The sequence below is a fragment of the Arvicola amphibius genome, chromosome 13 (assembly GCF_903992535.2).
Source record: "Arvicola amphibius chromosome 13, mArvAmp1.2, whole genome shotgun sequence".
NCBI classification, from domain to species: domain Eukaryota; kingdom Metazoa; phylum Chordata; class Mammalia; order Rodentia; family Cricetidae; genus Arvicola; species Arvicola amphibius.
In genome coordinates, this window is record NC_052059.1 from 60,358,654 (window position 1) to 60,374,373 (window position 15,720).

Consider the following 15,720-nt stretch of genomic DNA (forward strand, 5'->3'; position numbering starts at 1 on the left):
TTTAGTGAACAGCACATCTTATCACACCCCAACAGCGAAAACCAGAGTGTTTCAGCACTGGAAACACCTGTTGCCACGTTAACCTCAGAAATGACCTAAGTCTCCGGGTTCTTAAGATCCTAGTCGTTCTGGGGACCAAAATCTGATCCACGTTGAGCGCGTTCTCGGCGGGTTTAAGCCTTTCGTTACGGCTGCCGCTACTGGCGGCGTTTGGGCTCTAGTTTAAGTCCGGGAGAGGATATTTTAAAAGGGCTTCCTTGGGTAGGGACCTGGCAGTTCAGTAAATAACTTAGCAGGGAGCACACGGTGCGAAGACACACTAAACCCGGCCGTCACTGGAAGACATCTTCCCTGCCCTTCGCGCCCACGGAGACCCGCTTAGGCCCGCGCAGCCAATCGCGGACTTCGGCCGAGACCGGCGCAGCCAATGAATGGCCGGTCCAGTGCGTTGTGCCGGTGCCCGCCCACCAATCCCGACCTCGGCCCCTCCTCCGCCTCGAGCGGGGCGAGCAGGGGCGGGGCGCCTCGCTTAAGGGGCGGGGGCGGCGGCGGCGGCGGTCCTGGGCTTCGCGCGGCTGGCGTGCCGGGAGCCGGTAGTGCTGCAGCCCCTCTCTCCCTCTTGGATCCCCTGCCCTCTTCCCCTTTCCCGCCCCGGCCCACGGTGCGAGGCTGGGAGCCGCCGCCCGGGCCGTGCCGCGGTGAGTGACCGACCCCCCAGCCCCTGGGCCCGCCTCCCGGCCGGTGCGAAACCTCGACCCTCAGAACCCCATTCTGTGGGGAGAGGAGAATCCTCCGTTGCAAGTCGTGGGGTTTTGTCCCCTCTCCCCTCCCTCCTCTGGACTTTTCGAATCCGTGTTGTAACCCGCGGAGGCCAAGGAGTGTATGTAGGGGGTTGGGGAAGGCTGGGTTGGGACGCCCTCTGCGAGGATGCAGGTTCGCCTGCCTCCTGGGGCTCACCGCTCCAAGTGTCGTAACTTTTTGTTCTCCGACCCACTTCGGGGGCCCTTCAGACTGCCTCCCAGGCCTTCCCCATGTCCATGACTACCTCCTGGCGACCTCAACGCGCTTATACAACCGGACCGTCCTTCTGGGGAGCAATGCCATTTGGGAATGAAAGCTTTAAAAGAAACTGTCCCCTGACTCTTGTGCCCCGCCGTACTGAGACAACCAACCAGGAAACGAAAAGTCCTCACAGGTTCCAGGTTTTGCGCCCCTATCTGAGACTTGTAAAACTAGAAGAAAACTCTAGCCTGAGACTTGCTTGAAAGTCAGTGCTGGCCTAGATCGATGTTGTCTTATGAGCCTTTCCGTCATGTGTTTAAAGTCCATTTATAGCTACAGTATTAAGGATAGGGAGGCAGTAATTGCAAAAGACAGAAATCTAAAAATTAAAATACATACATATCCTAAACTTTACAATTGGAAGTAGATTTCACCAATCTTGGGTGTGGTTTAACTCTTCTTTTCTAGTATTAACTGCACCCTGAGAACTTTTTAAAAAAAACTGAATGCCTGTATCCCAGCCCACTAACCAGATGGGAATGGGGAGGAGGGTGGCCTTTTAAGTTTCCCAGGTAATTTTATTCTGCCACTCTACATGAGAGCAACTCACTTTGATCATGTGTTATTTCCAGTTTGGCTTTCTTCAAAGTGAATCAAGATTGGACACGTGGAAGCCACCTGAATGGAGCATACCCAATTCAGCCTTCTACAGTTGCCACTCCTAACTGGGCAGGGTTTTAATGCATACACTTGAATTAGTCTCTCCAGAGCATTTTTTTCAAATCTAGTTTTACCCTAGCTCATGCTGGTCTCATATTTGTGGTCCTCCTGAGTTGGCTTGGCCTTCTGAGATGACTTCGTTTTCATATTTTAATGGGTTTTCATGATGCTTCATGACATTATTATACAAATAACCAGAGATGGGCGCTATGCAGGGCATACACAGTTGTAGCACACTGTTGCACGCACACAGACACCTGAGTAGAGGCAGTACTGTTGCACTAGAGAATGCCTTGAGCCAGGACACTGCAGATGCTACTCATGTAATCTTGTGGTCGCTTCCACCAGGCTTCTGAACTGCTTAGCACCTTCCCCGCCCCAGCTGCTGCCACAGATGCCCCTTCTAGACAGTCTTCATTCTTGACTCCTACTCTTTCCATTTTTTCTGATTTATTGTTTAAACTGATTGTTCAGTTTTAAGTAAGATACCACACTGCCTTCATTAAGTTCGGAACACTGTAGGGCAGATTCTGAAGCCGGCTTCTTGGCAGTGTTATCTGACATACTTTTATTTTTTAAGTCATAATTTTCAGAAGGTCTGCCACTTTTAACAAAAGATTGATTTACGTGTGTGTGTGTGTGTGTGTGTGTGTGTGTGTGTGTGTGTGTGCCTGCCTGTGTGAGTTTGTATGATCAGGAGCCCATGGAAGCTAGAAGGGCTGTGGATCCCCTGAAACTGGAGGTACAGGTGATTATGAGTCATGTAAATGCGGGTGTTAGGAACTGAACCTGTGCTGAGCCGCATCTCCAGCCCAGGGGTCTGTAAATTTTTATATGATTCCCAGAGAAGTTCATAATCTAAAAAGTTCAACTGAAGCACACAGTGAAATGTTACAAAGTCCTTACGGCCCTGACCACTGCGTCAGCAGACACACCTTAGGCAGTGTTCTTCTGTGAATAAAGACTTAGGGAGCTGAGCAGGATCAGACCTAGTTTTCCACGTTGTCTTCTGCTTCAGTGGGAGCCTACGTTTACCCAGAACACCCCAGTCCTGTTTTTCCTCCCAGTGAATGGACCCCTAAGCTGTGAGTTCAGGCACCGGTCCTTTCCATCCGCCTGGGCGGCAGAAGGCAGGGGGAACGTGCTGAGTATGTTTTTTTACATTAGCAAGCAGAATACTATATTTGACATGTGCAGTAAGGGCGCAGGTGTGATTATATTCATAATAGATACATTACCACCATCTGCCCCAGTCTAAAACGGAGGCCCAAGAATACTGACAGTGTAGTTGTAGTCTGTCCTACATGTCATCTGTTTCGTTCTCTCTGCATAGCCCTGGCTGTCCTGGAACTCACTCTGTAGACCAGGCTGGGTTCAGATTCAGAGATCCACCTGCCTCTGCCTTCCGAGTGTTGAGACAGAAGGTGTACACCACCATGCCTGGCCCTCTACTTGCCAGTCTTATGAGCCATCCTGGTTGCAGCATGCCCCTAATTTAAAAAGATTCTTCCAGAAGATTACTAGCTATACAGCTATGTCCTGATTTAAAATAACATTCTAAAAATAAAACAAAATAACATTCTAGCCAGTTTGGTCTACTACAGGAGTATCCGGACAACCACAGCTACATAGAGAAACCCTGTCTCAAAATAATAATAATAATGAAAGCCAACATTCTATCTCAGGAATTCTGCTCCAACTTTCTGTACATTATGAGAACCTGATATAGATCATACACTACAGTGTTGGATTATGAGAATCAAACAGACTGTACACTAAGATGTTGTATTAGTGTACATTGTACTGCTTATGCTATGAGCAGATGAAGGACAGCAGACCTCACCAATAAGATGCTGCTTGAGACTTGGAACTGCACATACCTCATAGTCTCTATGTCAGCTCTCCTCCTCACGCTGACTAGTCTATTTCTTGGCTGCAACTCGTGGGACCTGGTTCTCTTTTCACCATGTGTTCTAGGAATCAAATTGTAGGCTTTGCTGAAAGTGCCCTTATCCCTATGAGACTTCACCTACGGCCCTATTTTCTATTGTCTGTGCACCACATCCATGCAATGTCCACAGCGGCCAGAAGAGGGCACTGGATCCTCTGGGACTGCTGGAACTGAGCCTGGGCCCTCTGGAAGCACTGAGTCTTCTCTCTAGCCCCCCCCCCCTTTTTTTTTTCTTTTCAAAGCAGCAAAATCCCTTCTGAAATTGTATCCGAACCCTAAACTATAGAACATAAAATCATGAGAGCCGGAGCTGTGGAGCTCAGTGGTGAGGTGCTTGCCTACCAGATGACCCTGGCTTCTATCCCAGTGTAGACTTCCTGGGCAGGTACCTCTGTTTTCTGAGAGGAAGAAACTAAGCCTTGGGTGAATTTGTTTGGCTAAGGACAAAGAGCATTCTTCTTTTTCTTCCGAGACAGGGTTTCTCTGTAGTTTGGAGCCTGTCCTGAAACTAGCTCTTGTAGACCAGGCTGGCCTTGAACTCACAGAGATTCACCTGTCTCTGCCTCCCCAAGTGCTGGGATTAAAGGTGTGTTCCACCATTGTCTGGCGGACAAATAGCATTCTAGGAAGCAGGGACATTGCAGGAAATCTCGTCTGCCATACCCCAACCCTCCCCTCTCTAAAAGCTGCTGTTTCTGACTATACTGCATGACATACAGTAGATGCTGGTGACAAAACGTAACTTCTATACATGAAGAATTCTGTACATAGGAGGGAAGTGGAGGGTCATTAGGGTTTCAGTGACTTACCTGACTTCTCAGAGCTAAGAGTAAGAGCTAAGAGCTCAGAGCTAAGAGTAGCAGGAGCTAAGAATTCATAAGCTGTTTCCACATAGACTATCTCATCTCCTGTAAAGTACCCTTCAAGTGTACTGCTTTAGGATCTCCATGGACTCTGGTCTATTAGATTTAGCTGTTAAAAGCTATGGCAAACAAACACTAAAATGATTGTGGAGTTTTGTAATCCTCTAGTGGGGAGGGCTCAGCAGTTAAGAGCACTTGTTGCTCCTGCAGAGGACCTGGGTTCCAATCCCAGCACCCACATGGTAGTTCACTCCCAACTGTAACCCCAGTTCCAGGGGAACTGGTACCCTCTTCTGACCTTTGAGGGCACCAAGAATACATGTGACATATACATACATACAGATAAAAACATTCATAAAATAACATCTAATTTAAAAATTTTTTAGAGATTAAATAAAGCCCCTAAGGGTTTAACACCTCTTGGTGTTATAGCACTTGCCTAGCCTGGAGATCTCCAAAGAAGGGAAAACAGGAGCCGCTTATACCCTGCCCCTCGTGGACTTGAAATTTGTTGTCTCAGTCAGTAGTAGCATTCACATGGACTCTTTTCACATTCTGAACAGGCCAGATGTAATATAAACATCAATGGGACTCCTCCAGGAATAAACCATGATGTGCTAAAATCTCTCTAATGCCAAAGGAGGGAGCTGAATGAAAATTTCTATAGAATATTCTGGGAACTCGCTTCACAGGCATTGAAGAATGAGTAGGTCCCTTTGCCTATAACCCTGGAAGCAGTGCTGCTGCTGGGGGGCTTGCAGGAGCTAGCCTTAGAGTTTAATGAGCCTGTCCACCTGGGTTTGAGGAGCAAGCTGGACTAGAGATGAGAGCCCTTTTGCCCATTGTGGAGTGGGCTGTTAGTGGGGGTTCATCTCTAGGTTCCCTAGAGAGGCTAAGCTGTAAAGAGGAGACTTGGAGAAGGGAGAACCTCTGATAAGCTGACTTGAGGGAGGGAACTTCTCTCTCCACAAGTCCCAACCCAAGGGGAATAAGCTTTCAAGATTTTGGCTTCAAAGTCTTCCTACCCGAGTGGGGGGACAGACGGACACATGGGGCTAAGCGTAGTACCCCAATTCTGTTTCCTTGTTGGCTTTTTGTATGTTTTGAGGCAGGGTTTAGTTTAGACTGTCCTTGAACTCTTGGATTCCTAGTCCTATTGACTAACCTTCAAGTGCTGGGTTGTAAGTATACATTCCCATGCCTGACTAATCTCCAAGTACCAGGTTGTATGTAGGTATACACTCCCATGCCGACTTGATAGCTTGTTTTCCTGTCTCCATGTTCTGGGAGCAATTCGAGATTGTTAGCATTAAAGAGTAATCATTCTGAGATTACTGCATGATGTCTGTTTTTGTGGTTTAATATTCAGTCTGTGAGCACTGTTCCATTTTATGAACTTCAAGAGGAGAGTTGTCTGATAGCTTTCAGAAGCAAATTGAAATTGGAAAGGTAAAGGCTTTGGGAGGATAACATTTTTCCTTAGTCTCTAAAGACAGAATTTTGTCATGTAACTTGGGGTCGTTTTTATCCCAACCTTTTTTTGTTTTTTTTGTTTTTTGTTTTTTGTTGTGTTTTTTTTTATTTTTCAAGACAGGGTTTCCCTTTGTAACAGTCCTAGCTGTCCTGGAACTAGCTCATGTAGATCAGGCTGGCCTCGAAATCACAAGAATTGGCCTGCCTCTGCCTCCTGAGTGCTGGGATTAAAAATGTGTGCCACCACCACCCAGCTATCCCAACTTTTATGGACTTTATGTTTCATATAAAGAACTATGAATTTTCAGGAAAAAAAAAAACAACCCCTCCGTGAATTATAGCAGGTTCTGATGACTTGACAAGATTGTGAAAATTGAGAAATGATTGAAGCATTTTAGGAGCAATACAACATGATTCAGACAGAAAATTGTTTGGTTGGGGGCTGGAGAGATGGCTCAGCCTGCTCTTCCAAAGGTTTGAGTTCAATTCCCAGCAACCACCAGCCTTCTGTAATGAGATCGGTAAAGAGATCTGGTGCCCTCTTCTGGCCTACAGGCATGCATGCAGGAAGAACACTGTTGTATACATAATAAATAAATCTTAAAAAAATTGTTTGGTGTCTAGCAGTTTGGTAAAAATTAAAAGATGGGCCAGAAGCGCCTCGGTGATGGAGCTGTTTTTCTTCTTCTTACAGCTATCTCTGAAGGGCACAAGTCAGAGCACACCATGCCTAACAAAGATACCAGCAGTCTTAACAGCTCGGCAGCAGGGCTCATCTGCCTCCCTCCAATCTCTGAGGAGCTGCAGCTTGTGTGGACTCAAGCAGCACAAACCAGTGAGCTGGATGGAAATGAACACCTGCTACAAACCTTCAGCTACTTTCCCTATCCAAGCCTGGCAGATATTGCTCTCCTCTGCCTGCGATATGGGCTGCAGATGGAGAAGGTAAAGACCTGGTTCATGGCCCAACGCCTCCGCTGCGGCATTAGCTGGTCATCGGAAGAGATAGAAGAGACTCGGGCCCGAGTGGTGTACCACAGAGATCAGCTCCATTTCAAATCTCTTCTCTCTTTCACGCATCATGCAGTGCAGCCCCCACAGGAGACGCCTCCATTGCCCTCTCCAGAGCAGGCTGCTCTTGGACTGTGTCCTTTGGCTCGTAGTGAGCCCACCCAAATGAAAGGATTGAAGGTTGAGCCTGAGGAACCCTCTCAGGTACCACAGCTGCCACAGAGTCACCAGAAAGTGAAGGAACCTCTGGTGACAGGCAGCAGAGCATTCCCCCGCCAGTCAGATTTTTGTCAGGATCTTCAGATCAGTGGACTTTCTGAGGAGCATGCAGAAATGGGTTCCGATCAGTCGTGTGGTGGAGGGACTGCTTCCTGGAATCGTTCCACAGCTGTCCATCAGCCACGTGCTGGGGGTAAACCCCCATCGATCTCATTACTTGTCGGTAGTTGTAAGGAAGAGTCCGCACCTAATGGGACACCTCCATCTCCCTCTTTCCAGGTATCGGCTAATGGAACTACTGCCACTCCTAAACCCCTCCAGCCTTTGGGCTATATCCCACAGTCATTCCCGCCTAATGAACAGGCACCATCTCCACAAGTAGAACCACCCTGGCCCCAAAGGCTACGAAATAACTCAGTAGCAAGTAGGGTTGGCCCCACAGAATACCTTTTGCCAGATATGCAACACCAGCGAAAGACTAAGCGTAAAACCAAAGAACAGCTGGCCATCCTCAAATCCTTTTTTCTACAGTGCCAATGGGCACGACGAGAAGATTACCATAAATTAGAACAGATCACTGGTTTACCTCGCCCTGAGATCATTCAGTGGTTTGGAGACACCCGATATGCCTTGAAGCATGGACAACTGAAATGGTTTCGGGACAATGCGGTACTTGGTGCCTCCACTTTTCAAGATCCAGCCATTCCCACACCATCGTCTCATTCCTTGAAAGAATGGGCCAAGACACCACCTTTGCCAGCTCCACCGCCCCTACCAGACATACAACCTTTAACACCACCTCTGCCAGCCCCACCGCCCCCACCAGACATACAACCTTTAGAGAGGTACTGGGCAGCCCACCAGCAGCTGCAGGAAGCTGATATCCTTAAACTGAGCCGGGTATCAAGACTTAGCACTCAGCAAGTGCTGGATTGGTTTGGCTCTCGATCGTCTGAGCCAGCGGAGGTGGTAGTTTGTCTAGATGAAGAGGAGGAGGAAGAGGATGAAGAACTGCCAGAAGATGGTGAGGAAGAGGAGGAGGAAGATGACGATGATGATGCCATATAGGACTGAGGGAGGTTGAGGAAGAAAAGGGTCTGTTACTGAAAGATGAACCACCTTATTGACCATTTAAACCCTTTTTAAACACTCTGTCACAAAGAACTAAAAGCTTTGTGTTCTTCAGAGTGGGCAAGGCAGGATAGTAATTTGACAGTAGACTGGGGAGGTGACCAGGATACAAACTAAGGTTTTGGATTAATATAAACCCAGTTCTCCAGTCTCAATGTGGAGAGGGCCAGGGATCTGGGCAAACAATGGCTGGAAAAGGCTCTTGCTCTCCTCTTGTTCTTTTTCTTTAGTACGCTCTTCATGTCTCAACCCCACACATCTACATGGGACTTAGTATGGAATGAAGTATTGTGATCCAACTTAGGATCCCAGCACACCCCAAATCCCACCATCTGTCAGAAAATACAGGCTGCTTTGTGCCCGTTCCTGTCTTTCTGAGCATATATACCCATGCATAGTGCAGCTAGGATTTGCAATGTCCGTTTTGTTATAGATATTTCCTCATACCAGTTTGATGTTTTTACTCATCTTGTCACTTACACATTAGCAGATACTTCGTCCTTCTAATACTGGGACCAATCTGCCTTCTACCATTTATTTCTATGAAATCCCCTCTTTGCTCATTATTGTCTCAGGGTAAATCTTTACACAGTTTTTGAAAAATTTTAAGAATCAGATTGTGAATATTAGTCTGTATATTTATTGGAGGTGGAGGCAGGAAGATCAAGGAGTTCAAGGCCAGCCTTGAATACACATCAAGTTAAAGGCCAACCTGGACTATGTAAGAGCCCGTCTTGAAACATGATGTCACAGTGTGACAGAGAAGGATGGTAGGGATGTTACAGTTTGGATTTACAAACCTGACATCACTTTCTGTCCATTGATAGAGATTGTTGGTTTTTTGTTTTTTTCCTTTTTTGCTACTGGTTCAATTTGAATCTAACAAGAAATGTTTCCCTCTTTATAGGATCTGTCTTGGGGACAGAAGGACCATGGTCTTCTAACTCAATGATGTTTTAGAATAAATATCAACATTAGGGATCACTGGTAACAGTGGGTTAGTCACCTGAAAATAGAGTGAAAGCCCCAAATTGCTAAAATAAAAAAAGGCCAACAATAATTTTTTCTCTTCTCTGCTTTGCTGCTCCTATGGTTTAAAGATCTCTATGTATATACACACATGTAGTGTGTGTGTGTGTGTGTTTCTGTTTTTTTTTTTTAGACAGATTTCCTCTGTGTATCTTTGGCTGTTTGGGAATTCAACTCTGCAGACCAGGCTGGTTTTGAACTCAGATTCGCCTGCCTCTGCTACTCCTGAGTGCTGGAATTAAATGTGTATGCTATGTCTTTTTTTTTAATAGACTTGCCTTGAACTCACGGTGAAGCTATAGTTGTTGAACTTCTGATCCTCTTGCTTCTACCTCCCAAGAGCTGAATATAAGTATGTGCTTTCATGCCCAGCTTATGCACTACTGGGGATCAAATCCAGGTCTTTGTGTATGGTAGGCAGGCACTCTGCCAATGGGCTACATCTATACCCAGTCAGAGTTGAGGGATTTAATGTAGTCAAGTCCATTAACATCTGATTTAAGGGTTGGGTGTGTGGTTCAGTGATAGATCTCTTGCCTACCATGTATGACACATAATTTCAAGCCCAGCACACTTTAAAATTTTCTGATTTAGTTTATTTTTATTATTTAAAGATTCAGAACACATTTCAGTAAATTAAATAAAAATTAAAAAACCAGAAGACAGTAAGCATCTGTCAGCACACACATGGTTCCCAGCATCAGACTGGTGGGATTTATTGATGCTTCAGTTGGGACAGTAGGCTGTAGCTCCACTTGCTCACCCCACCGTTCTAGAACCTGCAATAGCAAGAGTTGCAGTAGCCATAAAAGGGTATCCTCTTTTATGATTCTTTTCTTCTTTATTAATCTACATACTTTAGACAGCCGAAAACCTATTCTACCTATTGTTCTGACAAAGGAAAATCAAAACATTTCATAGCAACTGGATGTAGAACAAACAATAGGTAAAATAAATATAAATCAGGACAAGGAATAGTTGCTATTGATTAACATTGGCAACAGGAAAGGAAAGTGAAATTTAGAAATGAACCAGGATAAGTATATTATCTAGCCTCTCTATCCACAAGCATGAGGCCAAGAATTTCTGCTACTTTAGTTTCAAACTAGGAAATGAAAGGCAGTACATATGGGGAAGAGATAATTATTCTCCTGAAGCCCAGTATAAGACCTAAAAGCTTTCTTGTGCATTGATATAAGACAGGATCACTGAGATCCGTAGAGGGTGAAGGCACTTGCTGCCAAGCCCAGTGACCTAGCTGGGTCCCCAGGACAGATGTGTAAAAAACTGACACAAGTTGTCCTCTGACCCCAACAGGTACATACACAAAATTAATAAAAAATTAAAAGGCCTGGAGAGATGGCTCAGCAGTTAAGCATGCTTTGTGCTTGTCAGAAGGCCCAAGCTAGGTTCCCTAGTGTCTAATCAGAGAGCTCACAAACTCTGGCTCTAGGGATGTCACACTCTTTTGGCCTCCAAGGGCACGTGTACTACAAGCACCCATATGCAAGTGATATACCCCCCTCCACACACACTATTTACATTTTAAAAAAATTTTTTGGAGATAAAAATATAAAGTGCAAGAGAACAAGCTGCAGAATGAAACCAAGAAACAACAGTATACATTTTCAAACCCTATATCCCCTAGTGGGTAAGGACACTGGAGTCCATCCTTGAGTAGTATGCATACATAAATCAAACCTGGAAAAGGGATGTCTATCTGGAAATGCTCCATCCTTCTCTCCTGGCTAATCCCATCTGCCTCTGTTGGTAAAATGTCTGCAGCAGAGAAAAGAGCTCGAGGTCATGACAAAACAGACAAGTTAGTGGTGTTTCCAACATTGAAGCTGAGTGGAACCAAACCAGCTGCCACTGCTTCCCCATGGTGTCTCTTCATTGTATGATGACTAACTTCCAAAATTTTGTTTTTGAGACAGGGTCTCACTATTCCTGTTTTCCTAGGGCCTGTCTATGTAGACCAGGCTGCCCTTGAACACACAGAGTTCTGCCTGCCTGTTTCTCAAGTACAGATATTAAAGGTGTGTGCCACTATGCCCAGCCCAAACTAAGATTTGATACATCCTACATGATAAGGATTTTATTGCTACTTAAGAAACTCTAGAATATTTCAGTGCTTTGTGATGATAATGTCAAATGTATTAGAAACATCTAATTGGGTGACTTGCTACAGTTCAGAGGTTTAGTCCATTATCAACATGGTGGGGGAGCATGGTGGCATGCACACAAAAGTGCTTGCTACATTTTGGCTTGCAGGGAACAGGAAGTCAATTGACTGCCACATTGAAGGAAGATTGAGCAAAAGACACCTCAAAGCCCACCCACACAGTGACAACAGTTTCATCAACAAGCCTCACCTCCTAATAATGCTATTTCCGTTGGGAGTCTTTTCCTTTCAGACAACCACATTCCACTCCCTGGCCCCCAAAGGCTTATAGCCATATCATAATGCAAAAAAAAAGTAATGCAGTCAGTCCAACTTCAAAAGTTCCCATAGCCTCTAAGTCTCAAATTTGTTTCAAAGTCCAAAGTTTCTTCTGAGATTCATGCAATCTCTTAATTGTAATACCCTTATAAATATCATAATAAAAAAGATCGCATACTTCCAAAATACAGAAAAGGGAGCATAGTGAGAAAATACTGGACCAAACCAGCTGTGTAAACTCTAAACTCTGCAGCTCCATGTCTGATGTCAAAATGCTCTTCAAATACCCAACTCCTTTCAGCTTTGTTGACTGTAACAAAAACTTAACTGAAATAAGTCTGGGGGGCTTATTTCATTCCCTGTTCGAAACTCTCCTTGGCAAGTATCCCAAGACTCCGGCAATTCTAACAACTTGGGTTCTCCAAGGCAATCCAGGCTTCAATTTCATAGCTTCACTCAATGGCCTCTCTATTAGGCGTCCATTCAGGGACACCCGACACATGCCAGGCCTCCACGGCTTTATTTCATAACTCCTCTTCTATCCTTAACACTCTGCTACTTACCGAGGCTGGAACATGGCCCACTTGTTTTATTACATCTTCACCAGCTTTTTGTCTTTCACTGCCTAAGCTTGGCTGTCCTAAAACTTGCTCTGTAGACCAGGCTGGCCTCAGATCTGCCAGCCTCTGCCTTCCTAGTGCTAGGATTAAAGGTGTGCCCCACCACACCCAGCTCTTAAGCTTTTTAGTTTCTTTCCAGAAGTTGGAAATTTAGCTGGGTGGGATCTTGCCTGAGGCCACCACTCCTTTTATTCCATTTCTTAATCCATTTATCTCCTTGAACATAGGATTTAGCTCCATTCCACTTCCTGGTGCTCTTTTTCTCCTCAAAATTTACCCTGCTCAGCTTACTCCTTTTCATTATAATTCTTCATTAGAATTATCACTAACATCCACACAACAGAGTCTATACTAGGTCATTTTGAGATCTCTTCCAGTGGAGTTAATCCGCAACTCTTCACTTTAGCCTCAGGCAGACTCTTCAGACAAGGGCACCTGGCAGCCACTTTCTTCACTTAAATATCACAAGAATGATCTCTAAGCAACATTCTGTAGTGGATTAATTAAAAATGCTGTGGGAATCCCTGGCGGCTGCAGTGGCAAAAACACTGCAGATCCCCGAGCTGCGGCAGTGGACCATGTGGCAGCGAACAGCGAGCAGCCAGGCCCAGGCAGAGACAGCACAAGCACAGTTCCTTGAGTGGCTGCAGCAGGCCACGAGGAGAGACAGACAGATAGGCATGCCATGCAGAGTGAGATTGGATATTTATTTAGTGGGTTATAGAGGGGGAAGGGAGAAGGGGAGAACAGAGAGGCAGAGAAAAAGAGAGTAAAGGGGGAAGGGGAGAAGTGGGAAGAGGCAGAAGCTGTCTCTTCAAGAGGGAGACAGAAAAAAAAGAGACTCAGGCTGCAAGCAGGAAAGATCTGCCTGCCTCAGAGGAAGAGGTGGGGGGAGAGGGACAGGACATGGCTTGTCTCTTAAAGGAACAGAATAGATACATACTAAAATTTTTTTCATCTGAAACCTCTTGAGTGAGCCCCAGACAATTCAAATAACTATTACTACCTTGTCTTCCATGCTGTGTTAATAGCCCATTAAGCAGTGTTTAAAGCATTCCACTGCTTTCATAACCCAAAGTACCAGTCTAAATCCCTCCAAACAAACCCATGGTCAGGCCTATCACAGCAATACCCAAGTCCCTGGTACTAACTTGTTTTAGTTAGGGGTTTTGTTGCTGTGAAGAGATACCATAACCACTGCAACTCTTATAAGGAAAGCATTTAATTGGGATGGCTTGCTTAGAGTTCAGACCATTATCATCATGGTGGGGAGCATGGCAGCATGCATGCAGATGTGCTGGCTACATTTTGGCTTGCAGGGAATAGGAAGTCAAGTGTCACACTGAGGGGAGCTTGAACAACAACAACAACAAAAACCTCAAAGTCCACCCCACAGTGACATACTTCTCCAACAAGGCCACACCTAATAGTTCCACTCCCTTTGGGGGTCATTTTCTTTCAGACTACCACACTTCCTATCCATACATTTTTATATTTACATATATATGTCTATATATTTCCTTGTATGTATGTAAACAGAATCATCAGACCTAAAATACTCCTCGGTGTTTAAAAGTTTTTTTAGTAGTTTGGGGCATAGTGTTGCACACCTTTAATTTCAGCACTCAGGAGGCAGAAGCAGGCAGATCTCTGAGTTTGAGGTCACCCTGGTCTACATAGTGAGTTCTAGACCAGCCAGGGCTACAAATGAGACCCTGTCCCAGAAAAAAATTCCTTAATAGTGATCAACAGAGTAAGATTCTTCAAGTATCTCACAGAAGTAGAATTTTTTTTTGTTTTTGAGATAGGGTTTAATATAGCTCAGGCTAGCCTTCAAATCTATTATGCAGCCTAGTATGATCTCAAACTCTTGATCCTCCTGCCTTAACCTCTTAAGTGCTGGGTGTGTACCACTACACCCAGTTATAATGTGTTTTTAATAAGATTCAACTTGGGGTAGCCAGGCGGTGGTGGCACACGCCTTTAATCCCAGCACTCGGGAGATAGAGGCAGGTGGATCTCTGTGAGTTCGAGGCCAGCCTGGTCTACAAGAGCTAGTTCCAGGACAGGCTCCAAAGCCACAGAGAAACCCTGTCTCGAAAAAAAAAAAAAAAAAAAAAAAAAAAAAAAAAAAGATTCAACTTGGGATCACATATTTATATGTCTTTTGTATTTACTTATAGGTTAAATCTCTGTTTATAAGGTTCTATGAGAGGGATGCTGTTTTTTCAGAGTTGCTTCTTACAGCTCAAAACCCAGGTTTTTGTTTGTTTGTTTTTTGTTGCTGGTGGTGGTTTTGAGACAGTTTTAGGTATCTTAGTCTGGCCTTGAGCTCCTGATCTTCCTACTTCCTCCCAAATGCTGGGAACACAGGTGTGTTGTCACTCTGCTGGGCTCCTAATATCTCTTAAAAAAGAAAAAAGAAAAGAAAAACACAGCAGCAACAAAAAAATTTCTCTTTCTGTCTTCTCTTCTCTCCATAGAATAAAGGGCATTTGAACTTCTAGTCCCATCTCCTGTGTGCATGCACCTAGTTTCATGAAGTGCAGGCAACTGAACCAGGGTTTTTTCTATGTTGGGCATGCACTCTACCAACCGAGCTACATCTCTAGACCTTTTTTTTTTTAACTTAAAAAACATTTAATTTACATACAAAGGAACTGGTTTCATTATTAGACCTTACTTTCTTTTTATTCTCTTATTTTAGGGATATAATTTTAAGACCTTGAATGTGCTAGGCAAGCACACTTATCATTGACCTAAATCCATAGGTTTTTTATGTAAGAAAGGTTTCTAGCCAACCAGGCCTGGAACTTGCTATACAACTCAAGATGGCCTCAAACTTATGGTCCTCCTATTTCACCTGAAATCCTACGATTTTAAGTACCTGGATAATTTTCTTTTTTCAGACAGGGTTTTACTAAGGCCTGAAACTAATACTATAGTGCAGGCTGGCTTTGAGCTTGTGATCTTCCCGGCCTCAGTGTCTGAGTAGCTGAGATACAGGCTTTTGCCATTAGGCCCTACTTAAATTTTGATTTCTTGCTGATAAAATAAAGAACATCTTGTGTGTGTGTTGGGGGGACTGGAGAGATGGCTCAGTGATTAAGAGCACTGGCTGCTCTTCCAGAAGTCCCAGGTTCAGTTCCCAGCAACCACATGGTGGCTCACAACCATCTATCATGGGATTTGGTGCTTTCTTCTAGCATAAAGGCACATGTGCAGATAGAGTACTCATATACATAAAATAAATAAATC

The 15,720-nt window shown here is 44.8% G+C and overlaps 2 protein-coding genes across 8 annotated transcripts in view; one reads left to right on the forward strand and one right to left on the reverse strand.

Moving 5' to 3' along the window:
- Positions 1-427: 427 nt before the first annotated feature.
- Positions 428-9,424, forward strand: Homez (homeobox and leucine zipper encoding). The gene is made up of 2 exons (XM_038309704.1): positions 428-698; positions 6,704-9,424. Exons 1-2 carry the CDS (start codon positions 428-430, stop codon positions 8,305-8,307), a joined length of 1,875 nt encoding a protein of 624 aa, XP_038165632.1. The 3' UTR covers positions 8,308-9,424.
- Positions 9,425-9,973: 549 nt separating this feature from the next.
- Positions 9,974-15,720, reverse strand: part of Rnf212b (ring finger protein 212B) — a 53,520-nt gene continuing 47,773 nt past the window's right edge. For 4 of the 7 annotated variants that reach the window (XM_038310285.1, XM_038310286.1, XM_038310284.1 and 1 more), the window contains 2 exons: positions 11,101-11,178; positions 10,075-10,178 (listed from right to left, as the gene is read on the reverse strand). In XM_038310285.1, the coding sequence (XP_038166213.1) occupies positions 11,148-11,178 (31 nt within the window). In that variant the 3' untranslated portion in view covers positions 10,075-10,178; positions 11,101-11,147. Of the gene's footprint in view, positions 10,179-10,343; positions 11,179-15,720 lie in introns of those variants that run through there. The other 3 variants (XM_038310283.1, XM_038310279.1, XM_038310281.1) reach the window with 2 other exon arrangements.